The sequence below is a fragment of the Vitis riparia genome, chromosome 19 (genome assembly GCF_004353265.1).
Source record: "Vitis riparia cultivar Riparia Gloire de Montpellier isolate 1030 chromosome 19, EGFV_Vit.rip_1.0, whole genome shotgun sequence".
Taxonomy (NCBI): Eukaryota; Viridiplantae; Streptophyta; class Magnoliopsida; order Vitales; family Vitaceae; genus Vitis; species Vitis riparia.
Genome location: NC_048449.1, coordinates 4455697 through 4472504, shown reverse-complemented (window position 1 = coordinate 4472504; position 16808 = coordinate 4455697). Strand labels below are relative to the sequence as shown.

General features: G+C 30.1%; 1 protein-coding gene across 1 annotated transcript; it reads right to left on the bottom strand.

The window, feature by feature from the left end:
- Nucleotides 1-1690: 1690 nt before the first annotated feature.
- LOC117909274 (calcium-binding protein PBP1) lies at nucleotides 1691-2469 on the bottom strand. The gene has a single exon (XM_034823231.1). The coding sequence runs from the start codon at nucleotides 2323-2325 to the stop codon at nucleotides 1993-1995; it is 333 nt and encodes a 110-aa protein (XP_034679122.1). The 5' UTR covers nucleotides 2326-2469; the 3' UTR covers nucleotides 1691-1992.
- Between the last annotated feature and the right edge of the window lie 14339 nt (nucleotides 2470-16808).

Below are 16808 nucleotides of genomic sequence, written 5' to 3'. Positions count from 1 at the left end.
TCACATATTTAAATTGGTTTTAAGTAAAAGTAGGCCAAGTAGCCCAACATGAAAAGCTATGTTTGGAGACCTTTTCCATTTTGCTGTCTTAAATAATAATAATAATTTTTATATAAAAACATGAACTTATCTTATGCAATTAAAAAAATATATTTTAAAATTTGAAATAGTAAATTTTTTAAAAATAATTTTTAAATTTGAAATATTTTTAAAGTAAGTCTCCAAAAACTTATACTTTTCTATTTTTAAAAATAGAAAAAAAAATCAAATGATATCATAATATCAAAATTATGTCAAGTGGGTTATTAATTAATTACTACTTTTTTTTTCCTTTCCTTTTTGGGGCCTAGGGAGCATGAGTTTGAACTTCGAAGAGAAAAGGCAAATTAAATAAATAAATAAATAAAAAGGAAGCTGCAGTGGGTCAAAGAGGACTGCAGGGTGAGTGCATTGCCGGCTTACTTTCATATTTGGATAGACAAGTTTTGGCATTTTTCTCTCACATGTTTGACAAAAAATGGTCAAAATTCTGAAAAAATAAAAGTAAAAATTGGATTAGAGTCGTAAGACTAGAGGAACTTTTCCAAAGTGGGCTTGCAGCACTGCAAGCAGCCCAGTCCAGTCCAGTCCAGTCCAGTCCAGTACATTGGCTCCATTATGGTTTCTTGACAATGGGCCCACAGAGCCCCAGCCTGGGCCGCCGGCCTTCAAAATTTCCCAACTTTGAGCCCATTGCAAAGTTTCTGAATTGTAACACTTGAACTCACAGCTTCCTTGACTGCTTAGAACTTTCTAATTCTAAGAAACTGTTTTCTATGTACCATTTACATTCTATCACAAGCCTAAAACCCATCTTTACTAAAGTCAGAAGTGAAGTGCTTTCATAAAAGAACTTTTTGGAAGTACTTTTTAGTCTTCACACCAGAAAATCCTTCTGTCAAAAGAATCTTCATCGTTTATGTTACTACAAGAACCCTAACTGTATTAACCAGTGGATGGAACTTGAAGAATGAATACACATGGGTTGTTTTTTCCTCAGCTTTAAAGGAGATTGGTGTCAGCTTTATACCCATACCCCAATTAACAACTACTGAATGTCATGACCCAGTACTCATCACTAGGGTTTGTTCTTTCTTTCTGTTTCTAGTTCTTTTTCTATTTTGGACCACAGAAAAATTCCATGGCTGGCTGATGGTCCATGTCATCTCAAATAATTAGTTGAATTAAAGTTTGAGCCATGTGTAAGATTATTGTTCATGATTTAATATTGAGAAATCTCATCTGTCTTTCTTCTGAAAAACTAAAAAGACTTTTCCTCACCCACTCCACTTTTCTACCACAGTTTCTTCCATGAAAGAATTGATTGGATAATTGAGATGGGTGATCGAGTTAACTCAGTAGTTCATCATGAATATGCATGAATGGATTCTTTCATGAGGGAATGATTTGATTCAATGATACTTTTCTACCATTTTCTAGTTGCCAAATCATTCCAAAAATGAATATTCAAAGAAATTCCATGGCAAATTAAGACACTGCTGGAACTAAAATGGGGAAGTCTTGTTTCCCCAGTGCTGAAACTAGTGGTTTCCCCCCAATTCTAGACAACCAAACACATTCTTAGAGAGGGAATTAGTAGATTACCCAGAAGGGAAAATTCGTGCACTACCACTGAAATGCATTGTAATTCTGAATGAATCGACACAATTTGCATCAAATTTGATTTAAGTTGCATTCAACAGATATGTTTGATATCATAGAATAATTTTTCAATCCAACTGAAAATAAATAATTGCTAGAGAAGAAAAGAAAAGAAAGGAAAAGCCAAGGAACTCTACTATGATTATTCTGATATCCAGGAACAGCACCATATCGATCGACTCACATTTATTCTCCCAGCATCTTGACGAAGAGGATGAAAATGTAAAGATATATGAAAGAAGCCATGAGCACCATAGCCAAGCTAAAACCCTAGAGCTTCCATCTTCTGCTTCATATGTACATCTCCTCCACCCACTGCTTGGGTCCGTCCATCAAACCAGGACTCAATCTGAACATGAGAATGCAAAACTCCATCTGATTGAGAGCCCCATCTCCATCCAAGTCTCCCTCGCTCAACATGCACACAAGCTCATCATCTCCCATGTCCTGCAACCCTAGCAGAATGGTGTTCCTCCTCAAGCTCTCAAATGTGATGAGCCCTTTTTCCACGTCCATCAGCAAGTGAAACCCATTGCAGAGCTCTACTATGAAACCCTCGGCCCCCAACCGCTCAATCATGGATGGGAAGTAGTCCTCAAACTGCACTCCGCCCTCAACTTCCATTTCTGCAACAATTTGAGCTCGAGGAACAAGATTTTGATAGCTTGGGAGTGCTGGTTTGAGAGGGGATCGAGATGCTGAGAAGCGAGAGGAGTGGGGATTAAATAAGAGGATGAGGGGAAAGAGGGAACATCAGAGGGTACAAATTTGTAGACATAAACAAGATTATTTATGATGGTTGTGAGCTTCTTGCACCTTTCATTGTGAGCTTCCTTCTAGGAAGCTGCATGGAATCAATGGGATCTTTTCTGGAGATGATGGCATGTGGCAAAATGAACTTAGGGTAAGAAATAATTGCAGAAATGCCATACATGGTGGATGTCAATGTCAATTTTCTTTTCTTTTCTTTTCTTTTTTAATCAGGTGATCACTAGGGTTTAAAACCCACTGCTAGCAACCAAAAGAATAGAAAAAGAAAGAAAAAGCTAGTACCCACAAAAATGAAAATGACAGTGTTCGTGCATATATTCATCTACAAATGATACTATTCGAAATATTAGTGTGAAGGAAAAATGATATTGCCTAACCAAAAAAGGATATGGGTATGGGTAATAGCAAGTGGGGTTCTTCAAAAAAAAAAAAAAAAAACAAATATACAGAAGACAAAAAAGGCTTGTTTGGTTCTATTTTTTTAATATGGGTTTCTAACATAATTTTTCTTTTGTAAAATAAGAATCTCTCTTGGATTTCAAAAGAAAGCTTTGTGTTAATCAATCCAAGATATGCAGCCAAACACATCTTGTAAAAGATGAGAATTTGATTATTTTTTCTTTAATAATGCATCAGTAACATGCTCTACACAAATAATATGGAAACGGTCAGGGAATTAGTTGTTGTCATATATTTTGTTTGGACGGAGGGAATTCACTTTTTGGTCTGTGTTCTTTATGTGAAATCATGTGGCATGCATGCATGGCCAATCCCATTCTAGATTTCAAGAGAGGGAAACAACTTTTAGGGCTAAGCTCCAAATCCAACCTCCCTAATGGGTTAACTAATCCAACCCACAATTAGATTTTCCCAACTGGAAAATCCCCATTTTTTTCCCAAGAAAATTAATGAGTGGGTGTAAGATTCCAAGGACCCATATGCGGATATCAGATAATACAAGGATCACTTGGTGATATGTGCAGTGTTGGCTTATCAAAAGGCAGCCCCCTTTGGAATAATAAATAGAGAGAGGACAAAAAAAGTGACACACAAAATGACAAGAGAAATGAATTAAAAATTGGGGATTGGAAGGTTCTTGGATCTTACTCTTCTTTCATTGGAATGTAAAAGAATGTGACAAGGCAGAAATATGAAGCCATTTACATGGGTTTTGTTGCATCTCTCACTGTCAAAAGGAAATTTCAGTGCAATTTCCTTCCCCACAAAAAGTACACTGGCCTGGCCTTTTATGATACCCCATGTACGTCCATCTCTCCCCCCCTCTGCACTACACCATTTCACCCTTCACCTTGTTCTCACTCTCCTCTTCTTCCCTTGCCTTGCCTAATTCCAGTGCTCCAACAAAACACCATCATTCCCTTCATTCTAAAATCAAATTCTTGCTTATCGCAGTTTCTGAATTTATCAGAAATTAATTTATTTTCAATCTTCCATCATTTTTTTTATTTACTTTCTTCAACCTTTTCATCCTTGTTAGGTAGAAAAAGGGAAGTTCTTTGTAACCCACACACCATACGTACCATCCACCATGCTTGTGATTGATGTAACATAAAGTTTTTCAAAAGTCTTCAAATAATTTTGAGTCTTTACTTTGAATATGTATCTGTTTCTGTTCATGGCTGATGTGATTATGTAGGGTAAAAAAAATTTAAATTTTCTTTCAATTATTTAATTTATTTTAATTTTCATGACTTGTAGGATAAAAATAAAAGTGTATCAAATAATTAATGAATAAAGTTGATGTTTATGATAGACATGATCATAATTGGAGGGTACCATGATTGAAGGATGTTATAATTGATCATCATTATTATAAATAAAAGTAGTAAAGGAAGTAATTTTAGCTCACATATTTTATGTTTCCAAATAGAAAAATAATGATAAATTTGATATTTTAAAATTTAAAATTAAATTAAAATTAATTATTTCGAAGGTAGATAAATAAAAAAAAAAATGTTAGATTTACGTATTAAAGTTTTTTCAAATATTATTAAGGCTATTTGATAACTATTGTTTAAAAAAGTTCTAAAAAATAGTTTTTAATAATAATTTTTTAAAATTGTTCTCTAGTATTTTATATAATAAAAGTCTATTTGATAATTTAAAATATTTTTAATTTATTTTTAATATTTTTAAATATATTTTAAAAATAATTTTTATATTTATAATTTTATTTTTAATCATATAATGTTTGTATAATTATATTTTAAAATAGTTCTAAAATAATTATATATATTTTAGAATAGAAAACATAAAATAGTTTTTGATTGTGAAACATAAATTTTAATTTTTTATTTTAAAAAATAAAACATTATTCTTAAAAACAGTTGTAGAATACTAAATATTTGATTTTGAAATATTTTTCAAATTTATTTTTGAAAACATATTTCAAAAGTTTTTCTAAAACAACCTATACTTAATTCAAAATTTGGGGGGAATTCATGCAATTATTAGAACAATGTCTCATCAACCATGTCCTTGCAAAAACAACTTTATTCTCCTTTCACGTGCCATTCCCTTTTTTTTCTTATTTTCAACATATTTTCAAGCTCTTTGTGAAAAGTTGAAAACTACCTCATTTTTTTGCATTTTCCCCTTTAGTCAAAACCAAGTTGGTAAAATTGCTGAATTGGACTTGTGTTACATGAGATTCACGTGTTGGTTTCAAGATTAAAAAAAGTAGGTTAGTTTCTATAAGGCTATGTTGGCCAGCCAATGACAATTTTATTTTATTTTTCTTTTTTCTAAAACAAGCTATTTTAGCAAATAAATAAATATACAAATAAACAACTCGACAAAAAATTATACTTTTCTTCTGATTACATTTTTTTAGTAGGCTAATCAACACCTGATCTTTACATCTAGGTGTTATTTGATAATTTTTTTTCAAAGAAAGGGTGGAATTTAAAAAATTCATAAGATGATATTTATATAAATGTTAAAAAAATATAATAATATTAAGAATTATTTACTTAATCATATCAAAGTAATTATTCTATAGGCAAACTGGTTTATAACCTGATTATATTATATATTTAAAATTATAAAAAAAACAAAAATATTTTTAATAAGGGTGAAATACATTTTACCATTTCAATCTTTTACGTTTTTATACTTTATCCCCTACATTCAAAATCTCTTAATAAAAAGGGTAAAAATGTAATTGAATCCAAAACCCCAAAACCTCTTCCTTCTTCATTCATGACAAAAATATCAAACTAAGCAAATGTAAGATATAAGTGTGATATATTGGATAAATGGTTTTTAAGAAATTAATATAAGTATGATATAAAAATATTGGACAATAAAAAAAACTAACATTGATATCGATATTACAAAATGAACTCTCTATAAGTATTTTGATTTCTTCTTATGACTTATAATGAATAGGGATTTCTTTTTTAAAGTTTTTCATTGTACTATATTCAAAATTCTATATGATATCGGTAAAGAAAAATAGTTAAATATCCTCTTTCAATATTGATGTCCCTAAATTACAAATGTTTTGATGAAAACATTGAAAATATCATAGATGTTTTCATCCTTTGCTAAAACCAAATATGCATAAACATAATCACTAAATGTTAACATATTTTACTTTTTTTTTTTAATTTAAAAAAAGATAGTTTTGAATGGATCATTTAGAAAGTGCAATTAATGATTTAATCAATATTAAGGATGTTTACTTATTACCCATGTTTGTTAAATAACATAGTGTCTAATTTGATATACTTCATTCTTTTTGTGTTATTTTTTTAAAATAAGAAGTAATATCCAAACCGATAATTAATAAATCATTTGATATTAAAATTTATTTTTAAAACAAGTAAAAAGGAGTCATTTTGCTTCATTCAAGTATCATTTAATGGTTTGGATGCTTTATTGTCCAAAATTCTCGACTTTTTATTATTCTTTACTGTGATTCTCAATTTTTTTTTCATTTTATTTTAGTTTTGTTAAAATGTTATTTAGATTACGTTTAGTAATATTTTTACTTAAAATATTTTTAATAAAGTATTTTCTCAAAAATAATATTTTTAACACTTAATTATAAATGATTTTTGAAAATTTTAAAAATATTTCTTAAATTTTGTCAAACACTTAATTTTCTTCAAAAACACTTTTTAAACTAAAAATACTTTTTAAAATTACTTTCAAACATACTCTTACTATAATAATGATAAATATGTCATATTTAATTAGCTTTAAAATAATTAATTTAAGTCCATTCAAGAAAATTTATAATTCAAGTCATTAAATATTAAAATCTTAGTTTTACTTAATAGCATTTAAGTTCAAAATCTTCATTATTTTATAGTTAGAATGATCTAACTAGATATTCCCAAAACACTTCCCACATATAATAAGTCTTCATATGAAGTACGATAACATATGTACCTTAGTTTCTTTTTTGAGTCATTTTTGGAGGTATTAGAAGCATTATTTAATATTGGAAGTATATATTTAAAAAAAAAACAAAAATTTAGAGCCTCGCTGTACGATTTAAAAATAATTTTTTATTTTTAAAAACAAAAAATTATTTTTAAAAATTTCTAACACATTTTGATTGTTATTTTTTTAAAATAAAATGAAATATAGATCAATTTTTAGAGAATAAATAAAACTTGTTTTCATCACTTTTTAAAAAATAAAAGAAAAGCATGGATTCACTTAATCATCTTTAACTTAAAAAGAATTCTTAAAAATAAATTTCGGAAAAGATGGACAAACAAGACCTAAATATTTGGCAAAACTTTAAAATAAATTTTAAAAATTTACTACTCACTTGAATTGATACTTTCCACTAGTAAAAATAAGGGATTTGAGAAACACTAATGTCTAAAGAAATAATACAAAAATAATATATTTTATAATTTTTAAGTAATAATTTTGACATTTTCTCTTAAACCACACCCTCTCCAAAGCATCAAGGGGTGGAATTATGGGCCCTTGGTCCTTACAAAACTTTTTCCACGTGGCAGATTTTTATTTATTTATTTATTCAAATTATTTGAAAGCTATTTGTGAAAACGACTTCATTTTTTGAAAAAGTTTTGGTCTTAATTAACCTCTCGTCAAAACATGTTGCCAAATTAACCTAGACTTATGTTACATGAGATTAATTCACATGTCCTTTCAATAATAATCTCTCGTGATACAAAAGTGGGTCAATTTTGTGAAAGGTTTTGGTGGCCAGCCAATATTGACAAATTTTTTTTTCCTTTTTTCAAAAAAATGAAAGAAAAAAAAAAATTTACTTCATGCCATCTTTGATAATTTTTTGCAAGAAAGGGTAGGGTACTAATACTATAGAGAGCGACGAGTGGATTTGTTCAATAATGATTTTAAAAAAATTAAATATTTAACCAAATTTAGGAAATATTTTTAAAAATTTGAAAAATAACTTATAGTATTGAAAAATTATTTGTAGTGTTTTATAAAAAAACACTTGATAAATAATTTTTTTAAAAAAATATATTTAAAAAAAAACAATTTCATTAAAAACACTTCAAAAAGTATCATAGTTTTCTTGATTTATTAAAAGAATTTATTAAGGTGGGGGGTTTACATACACTTCTTGGCTTTTTTTTTTTTTTTTTGTAAAACTAAAAACTCCTATATAAAATGGAGTAACTCTTATTTAAAAACTAGACTTTATCTTATGTTTTTAAAAACCTATTCTAAAGTGGGAATAAATTAAAAAGACCCTTTTGAATGAGCTCAAGCTCAAAAAACCAGGTGCTACAAAATGTCAAGCATTGGATCCCATGGAACCACCGAATGCATTAGTACGAAACTTTTTTTTTTTTGAGTGAAATCCCTTGTACTTTTTTTAAAAAATTTAAAAAGGTGAAAAAGGTGATTTTTTGTTTTTTTTTTTACTTTATGGAAAATTTAGAAGTGTTTTTTAGAATCCATGTTTTAAAAGTGTTTTTAATCATGAAAACACTTAAATGCGTTTGATAATGATTTTAAAAAGTGTTTATAAAATTTTTAAGACTTCAAAATTTTTATTCTATAAGTATTAAAAAAAGTTAACAACGATTCCTAAAATCAATATTATTATCAAATACATTCTAAAAATGTGTTTGATAATAATTTTAAAAAAATATTTTTTTTCGTTGAACACTTCAATTTTTTTATCTTTTAAACATAAAAAAAGTTAAAAATATTTTTAAGAATCATTATCACATACATTTTAAGAATGTATTTATAAGTGATTTTTAAAAATATTTTTGTAATATTTAAATAATAAAATAATTTAAGTATTAAAAAGGTTAAAAACGTTTTATAAAATCAATTTTATCCCTAAATAAAAAATAAATGTTAGAAAATATTTTGAAAACACCTTGCGAGGGATTTCATGTAGTCGGAAGGACAACGTCTCACCAACCATGTCCATCAAGAGGTAGAAATTAGGGAAAACTGTGTTTCGGGCCGCCCATTTGGCCCTAATAGCTTTTTCATAACCCAACTTTCCATAACCCAAAATATGTCTACGGTTCCCAAAAAAAATATACTTTTCATGCACTATCCACTGTTTATAATTTAATTTCCAAAATTATCCCTCCAGCCTTCCATGTCAGCATCCATCTCCTTATCCATGTCAGCACGGGAAGCTGTGTTTTTAATAATTGAACACAAAAATATTAAGCTTTAGAGTTAGCATTTGCAAAGCCCACGACCCGACTCAAAAATTTAGGGAAACGCTCTGACTTCCTCGCTTTTTGCCCTATTCTCTCCTTTTGCCTGCATTTTCATGGGTGGTTTCTGGAATCGGCGGTGGAGCTTCGTCTTCCTTTTGGAGTAATCGCAGGTGAGTTTCCATTTAACAATTTGTTTGGCTGTTGAGAAAAAATTTGGGGTAAATGTTGTTTTGCATTGTTCACGAGCTGTCCAAGCTTTTTGATTTTTTTTTTAAAACATAAGATGCTATTTCGTAATCTGATTACGATTTGCAAGCAAAGGTGGTATTTTTTTGGTTGGCTCAAAAATCGTGGGTTTAGGGTTTTTGAAATTTAATTCCAATGGCACAATAAGATGCTATTTGGTAATCTGACCACGATTTCCAGGCAAATGTGGTATTTTTGAGCCTGGTTCAAAAATCGTCGGTTAGGGTTTGTGAAATTTAATTCCAATGGCACAATAAGATGCTATTTGGTAATCTGATCACGATTTGCAGGCAAAGGTGGTATTTTTCAGCCTGGCTCAAAAATCGTGGGTTTAGGGTTTGTGAAATTTAATTCAAATGGCACAAAAGCAAAGAGACCCCTAGATCCAGAAAACAGAGGGAGGGAAAAAAAACACAACTTTCCCTATATATTAGATGAGTGTCTCCCAACTCCCATCCCACTCTAAGAGAGAACTTATCGGCAAACAGGTCTTTTTTATTTTATTTTCCTTTATTTTCTGGTTATTTTCGACTGTCTGTGACCTTTTAACTTTCTCTTTTTAGTGTAAGTTTTGTAGAATGTGAAACTTATTTCTGATTATGGTGTTTTGCACCTTGTATTATAACCTTTCGATTGATAAGATTATGCGAGTATTTGTGTGACTTTTTCAATGTTTTTATGGTACTCGGATTGCATAGTTAAGTTTCAATTAGGTTTTAAATTTTCTATTTCAGAATGGACATTTGAATTTCTGATAGAGCTCTTAAATTGGCCTGAAATACCTCTTTTACCTAGAGCTTTACTAGATTCCAATGTTTTTCATGGTGTATTTTATATGGAGGTGAAAATGGATTTCCATTATCTGAATTTTATTTTTTCCAATTTTTCTAATAATTTGTTGGAGTAGTTTGCCTTTATTGTGATTATTGTAGAGAGCATGCGTATTATTTTTAATTTTTTATTTTTCTTCATGATTTCCTTTTATGCTATGCTGGAAAATTGTGCATGATGATTCTGATAAAAGAATGCTTGATTATTTTTTTGTTCTAATTTTTCCTACGTCCAAGTTGCATTGGACTTAAGTGAAGATGAAAAACAACATCTTCAGAATTTGGAAGATGAAGAAGGCAGGTATTAATAGATGTTATCTTCACTTTTGGCTTATGCTGTAATTTACTATAAGTATTTGTGAAATTCTTCTTTCACTGTTAGAAGTACCTTGAGCCGTCTATTAATGGTTGTGTTAGAAAGGGTGTCATAAACTTACCTTATGTTTGGTTCTTGGAAAGTAATAAGAAAAGGAAAGGAAAAAATGCTAGTGAAAATGGTTTTCTCATGTTTGGGTACCATGCGAAAGATGAAGAAAAAAAAACCAAAGAAAAGGGTTGGGGTGGTGGTGGTGTCCATTTTCCTTAACAAAAAATGAGGAAAGTTAGTGGAAATTACATTTTTTAGCAATTTAATTTTCTTTCCTTCAACTTTTCAATGGACAATCAAATAAAAGAAAACTTTTATAATTTTTTCTTATATTTCTCTGCTCTATTTTTTTTTCCTTAAAACTTTCCAGAAACAAAACATAGGCTTAGCTTATATGGTTAGAAGTCGAATATAGCTGTAACAGTTATGATATTGAGAAGCTACAGATTGCTGATCTAGTGTGGTGGTTCCAAACATTTATTCATGTTATGGATTTGTTAAAGTTTGTGTTCAAAAATATTTCATGCTTCATAGGTGTTCTATCCTGTTTGTATTTCTCGAATCTAGCCACCTTTCATAAATTTCATTTTCATGTTAGTGAAACATATTTCTTGTGCTTGTATATCTATTATTCCATCCATTGTTAGACAAAAGTATATGGCATCCAGTATTTTGGTACTGTATTAATGGAATACTATAATTAAAATACCAACACTAACTTGTTTAAGTATTTAACTCTTCTATCATGCTTCGATATTTTTTTCTCCCGTTTAATGTCATTGCCTTTATTAGTTCTGGTCTCCTGTATCCCCTTGATATTTATGCTATTTTGGGATAAATTGAATGGTGGAAAGTGGTATAGGACTTGTTAGAATGTACCAAGAATCCCCTTGATTGATTGTAATCCTAATTTTCTGTGCTTTTTTTTTTTCTGGGTTTTTTGGTTTAATTCGTTCAAGGGTTTTGTTTAAAGGTGGTAAGGAGCAGATTATATAAGCCTATAAGCATGTATTCAAAGCTGGTTGGATTGAGGAAAGCTGAACTTCTGAACTTCTGCTGTGTGATTAGATGCTTAGTTTGTGACATGACTGATTTTCTCGAATATCTATGTAACTTCTGCTCTGTGGGATGGTTGATTTTGTTTGACCTTGATTGAATTTTTAAACTCTTTTTAGTTAAATGTTAATGGAAACTGATGCAAACCCTAATGAGTAGGTGTGGCAATATGAGCTCCTAGGAATTAGGACATGTTTGGGAGACAAAGTTGGAGAATTCAAGAACAGATGCCAGAGGCAGTATAAGCTATTTGAACCAAAACCCACCTCTCCTGCCACCTAGAGAGCTGTTTTTTATTTTTTATTTTTAAATTAAGTTTATAATTTGTTTTTCCTTTTTTTAATGCATAGAGCTTCACATCAAACAGCAAATAAGGTTTTCTTACTTTGTGCCAAATGGAGGGTCCTTAGCTTCTCTCTCTTCTCTCTCTTTTCTCTCTGTTGTGTGAATTTCTCAGTGAAAAATCGAAAGCTTGGGTTCTTATCCATCTTAATTTTTATTAAATGAAAACCGTGGGTTGGGTTCAATCACTGCTACCATTGGACTATGATACTCTTTGATAAGATATATTTATTTTAAATTTGTTAAGGTTCATCATTACAAAAATACAATTTTAATTATTTAATTTGAAATTATATGCTGTAATTTTATTCAGATTTGTTTATATTAGCTACGAGATTATTTCTTGCTGGTTCTTGCTTCTCAAAAGTTGTCTTAAATGCTTATTATGTTGCCATTTGTCATAACCCTTGATACTTGGTTCAAGTAGCAAAGTGTTGGGGTGGGATGCTGGTAGGTTTCCAATTTCATTTTCAGGGGAGGAAAAAATTGTTACCTATATAAAATGTTTATTTTGTTGTGATACTTATTTACAAACATAAGTGACTTTAACTTTTTCCTGTTAAAACATACAAGAAGAAACCTATATTATTTACAATAAGCATTAATGATTTTTAGCTTTTTCATTATGTATTGTATGTCAGCTTTGAAATTTCTGCCCTGTCCCTTCTTCTTTTCCCATTCTCAACTTCTCATTGTTGGATTACAGATATATATGGACTGTTTGCAAAAGGCAAGATTCCAACATTCATAGATTACTTGGGAATTGTTGTTGAGGTATTTGCTTTTTCCTATGTTGCTGCTTATTTGTTCTCTGTATGTGTGTCTATGTCTCTGTCTATCTTTTTCTTGGTAGAACATCAAGCGAATCTAGGGTAAAACAATAATTATTGTGATGTTTCTGCAATCATCTTTTCTTTATAACCGTGGAACTATTATTAGCTGTTATGTACATGTTATGTTCACTACAACACTAACTTCACTTTCCGAGACCATGTAATCATCACTATGTTTGTGGCATTGTTGTTGAGAATATATTTAGGTTGGAGATTTTTTTGACTAATTCGCATACGATAACAAGTATGCTTTTGTTTCTAGTCCACACCCTTTCCATGTTTTAAATTGATTTCTAAACCTTGTAACACAAAATTAAAGAATTTTTTAATTAATTTCTAACTCTTGTAGCTTAAGTGTTTTATATTTTTCTTAATTTTTTTTAAATTATAATAAAATATAATAATTAATAGTTGCTTTATCTCTTTTTTAATTTTTTTAAAAAAAATTTAAAGATAAATACAATAATTAATATTATATTAAATTTAAAGATAAAGAAAAATTAATAGAATAAAAATATAAAGATAAATATCAAAATCAATATCTTAAAAAATCTAAAGATAAATGATAATAATTAATACACAAATTCAATTTTTGATATGAGAACAAAATTAAATGTGAATTATATTTTATCAATATCTAATCTATTATAATTTTTTTACAATATTAAAATAAAAGACTTATAATAAATACGTTCTTCATGTATAATTAGCAATAATATCAAAGTAAGATAAGCTTAATATCTTCTTAAAATAGAAAAATTATAATAAATATGTTTTCAATTACAATTAACCATGTAATATTATAGATAACTTAAAACTTACCTTACTATGCTTATATTTAATGTTAATTTTTAAAATAGAAAAATTATAATAAATATGTCCTTTGGCTCTGTTTTGATCTCTATGGTTCTCTTGTTTTTCTTTTCTATATTTATTTCAGAAATTAAATTTTCTGCTACTATTTATTTATTTATCTTTTCTCTCTTTGGATAGTTCTTAAGCCTTTTATCTATAGTTATTGATTTGGTCATTGGAAGCTTGCTAAAACAGAAAGACATCATAGTTGTTAGCAATTCTGTTGTGGTACAATTTAGGAATTATTATTGGATTGGTTAGAAGTTAGGCACTCAGACATTTTATGGATATTGGTCATTTTTTTTTCTCTCCTCTGTAAACAAATAACTATGAAGTTAATCCTCTTTAACTGATACTTTCTCTTCTAGTTGTTGCTGGATAGAGATTGTTATTGAGACTTGAGAGCTTTAATCTTAATTGATGGAGATTTTAATAAAAATTCCCTTTGCATTTTACAGTATCTTTTGACGTTGTTGGGCTGTGGAAGCTTGCTAACTTGTGAAACAATAAACAGAGAACATTTAACTTAGCTCACCAAAGCTTTAATTATGACTACTTAGGGTTGGATACATGGCTTCTTTTTCACATTTCATCTTTATCTATGAAGAATTTGTTCAGAAGTTTGGGATTTTGTATTTAAACTGTAGGAATATCATTGGTTTGGTTAAAGATATCTTTGTAGGAAAATATTTGTGTGTTTTTATATAATTAACTTTTCTTTCTTGTCTTTCTAGAAGAGAAGAAAGTATATGGGGGTGGGGTAGTGTTATGATTGGAAATTTTGTGTTTAGATTAATTGAGATGTTTTCAATTGTTTTTTGTTGCATTTTCTACTCTTCACCAATCCTATATAGAATATCACATGCCTACACAATCTATTAGTAAATACAGCTTCAAGTTCATATTGGATACTTACCACAATATGTTGTAGAGACTATATTATATCTGCATAAACCTTATGAATTCATTCAACTAGTCTTTGATCCAGCTACTTCACTCGTACTGCTATATGAATCCTTTGTTGCCAACCAACTTCATGTTTGAATCAAGCCTTCACTGTCATGTTGTTTCTAGCCACCTCTACTCGCATGCTTAATGGTCAATAGTTGAACATAATATTTTGAGTGATAGAATCTGCATAGTCAAGGTATATGCTGTAATTTGATTGAGATTCGTTTATATTAGCTTCCAAATTCTTTCTTGTTGGTTCTTGCTTCTTAAAAGTTGTCTTCAATGCTTATTTTGGCCTCCCTTTTCATAGCCCTTGAAACCTGGTTGGCGTAGCAAAGTGTTGGGGTGGGATCCTTGTAGGTTTCCACTTTAATTTTCAGGAGAGGGCAAAAATATTACCATCATAAAATGTTTGTTTTGTTGTCATATTTATTTCCAACCATAAGTGACTTTAACTTCTTCTTGTTCAAACATACCAGAAGAGCCCTATGTTATTTACAATAAACATTAATCCTTCTTACCTTATTCATTATGTACTATATCTAAGCTTTTACATTCCTCTCATGTCCCTTTTTCTCTTCCCATTCTCAACTTCTCCTTGTTCGACTACAGATATATACGGACTTTTTGAAGAAACCAACTTTGTAGCATTCATAGATTACTTGGGAACTGTTTTTGAGGTATTCTCTTTTTCCTATGCTCCTTCTTCTTTCTTCTTTGTGTGTATGTCTCTGTCTCTCTCTCATTTTCTTGCGAGAACATCATGCAAATGTAGGGAAAACCCATAATTATTGTGATGTTTCTGCAATCAACTTTTCTTCCTAACTATGCAACTATTATCATCTGTTATGTTCGCTAAGACAGTAACTTATTTGTTTATAGTCAGTCCCATTAATCACTCACTATTTACCACATATTTTTGCTTTGTCATTGTCCACCAAAATTGCTTTCAATTTCTTACCTTGAAAGGATGAGCTGATTGAATATTAACTCTATGAACGAATTTGATGCATTATACAAATTGATTTCGAAAAAAACTATAATATGGGATTTATTAAGATCTTTGTGAAGATACGATGGCTTTTCACTTTCGAATCAAGGTCCATGTATAAACACATTAGGGCTAGGTATACACCTACAAAGTTAAGATAGAAAGTTATGTACATGAAAGTGAGAGTGAGAGTCATAAACTAATTGCATCAAAAGAATGTCCCTCTTCGATATGTGCGATCATTTACCTATTAATGTCTTGTCCCTGGTAAAAGGTTCTTTTCGATAACTGTTATAAGATGTAATTATGTTTTTAGGATGATGAGGAATGGAAGTGGAAATAAACATAGAAAATCAGTTGGAGATGAGGACATGGGAAAGGTGGATAGAAAGGAAGCCACCATTCATATTCCTTAAGCAACTTCATGGCATTAGATTATGGATACATGTATATATTAAGGATTTGAATATAGAAAGGGGTCCTTCAATCCATGCTCCCTCGTTTCCTCTATGTCTTATGTGTCACTAAGAAAAAAATCTTAAGACATTCGATTACCATCACATGGCCCGAGGATGACCCCTTTATGGCCTTCCTCTCCACCCCCTCTTCTCCTCTTTCCTTCATCATTATATTCATACATAATCCCTATTTACCTTTGTTGTCATTTTTTTGTAACAAGTTTCTATTTAATTAAGGTGATGGAAGAGGACATGTTCTGCTACATTCATGAAGGCGGTCAGCTAGTTAAATGTGTTGGAGGGTCTGTTCAATATCAGGGTGGTCGTAGCGAATCGATGGTTGTTAGCCGGCATGTGTCACATAGTGATTTCGTTTCAAAACTGTGTGATGCACTGCACTTTGACCAGAATTCTATCAAATTGGAATTCACGGTCAAGTTTGAGCCATCATGTCTACTACCGTTGCATGATGATGCAGCCCTACTTAAGATGTTTCGATTCAACGAAATGTTTTGTCACGTCTATGTCTCATCATCAAGTGAAGTTGTTGAAGGCTGTATAGCACCGAATAGGTACTGATAGCCTTCCTAACATCACATCCACTATGTCTATTAACTTTTCTTCAAATATATGTAGATGGATGAATATTTTTTTTTTGTTTTTTTCCTTTGTAGTGCCCCTTCTCCTATTGTTGGTTCGAATTCTGCAAACCTACTTCCATCCGGTGGCATATGCCAAT

Excerpts from the sequence above, each read along its gene's own strand:
- LOC117909274 (XM_034823231.1), bottom strand. The coding sequence starts at position 2,325 with ATGGAAGTTGAGGGCGGAGTGCAGTTTGAGGACTACTTCCCATCCATG.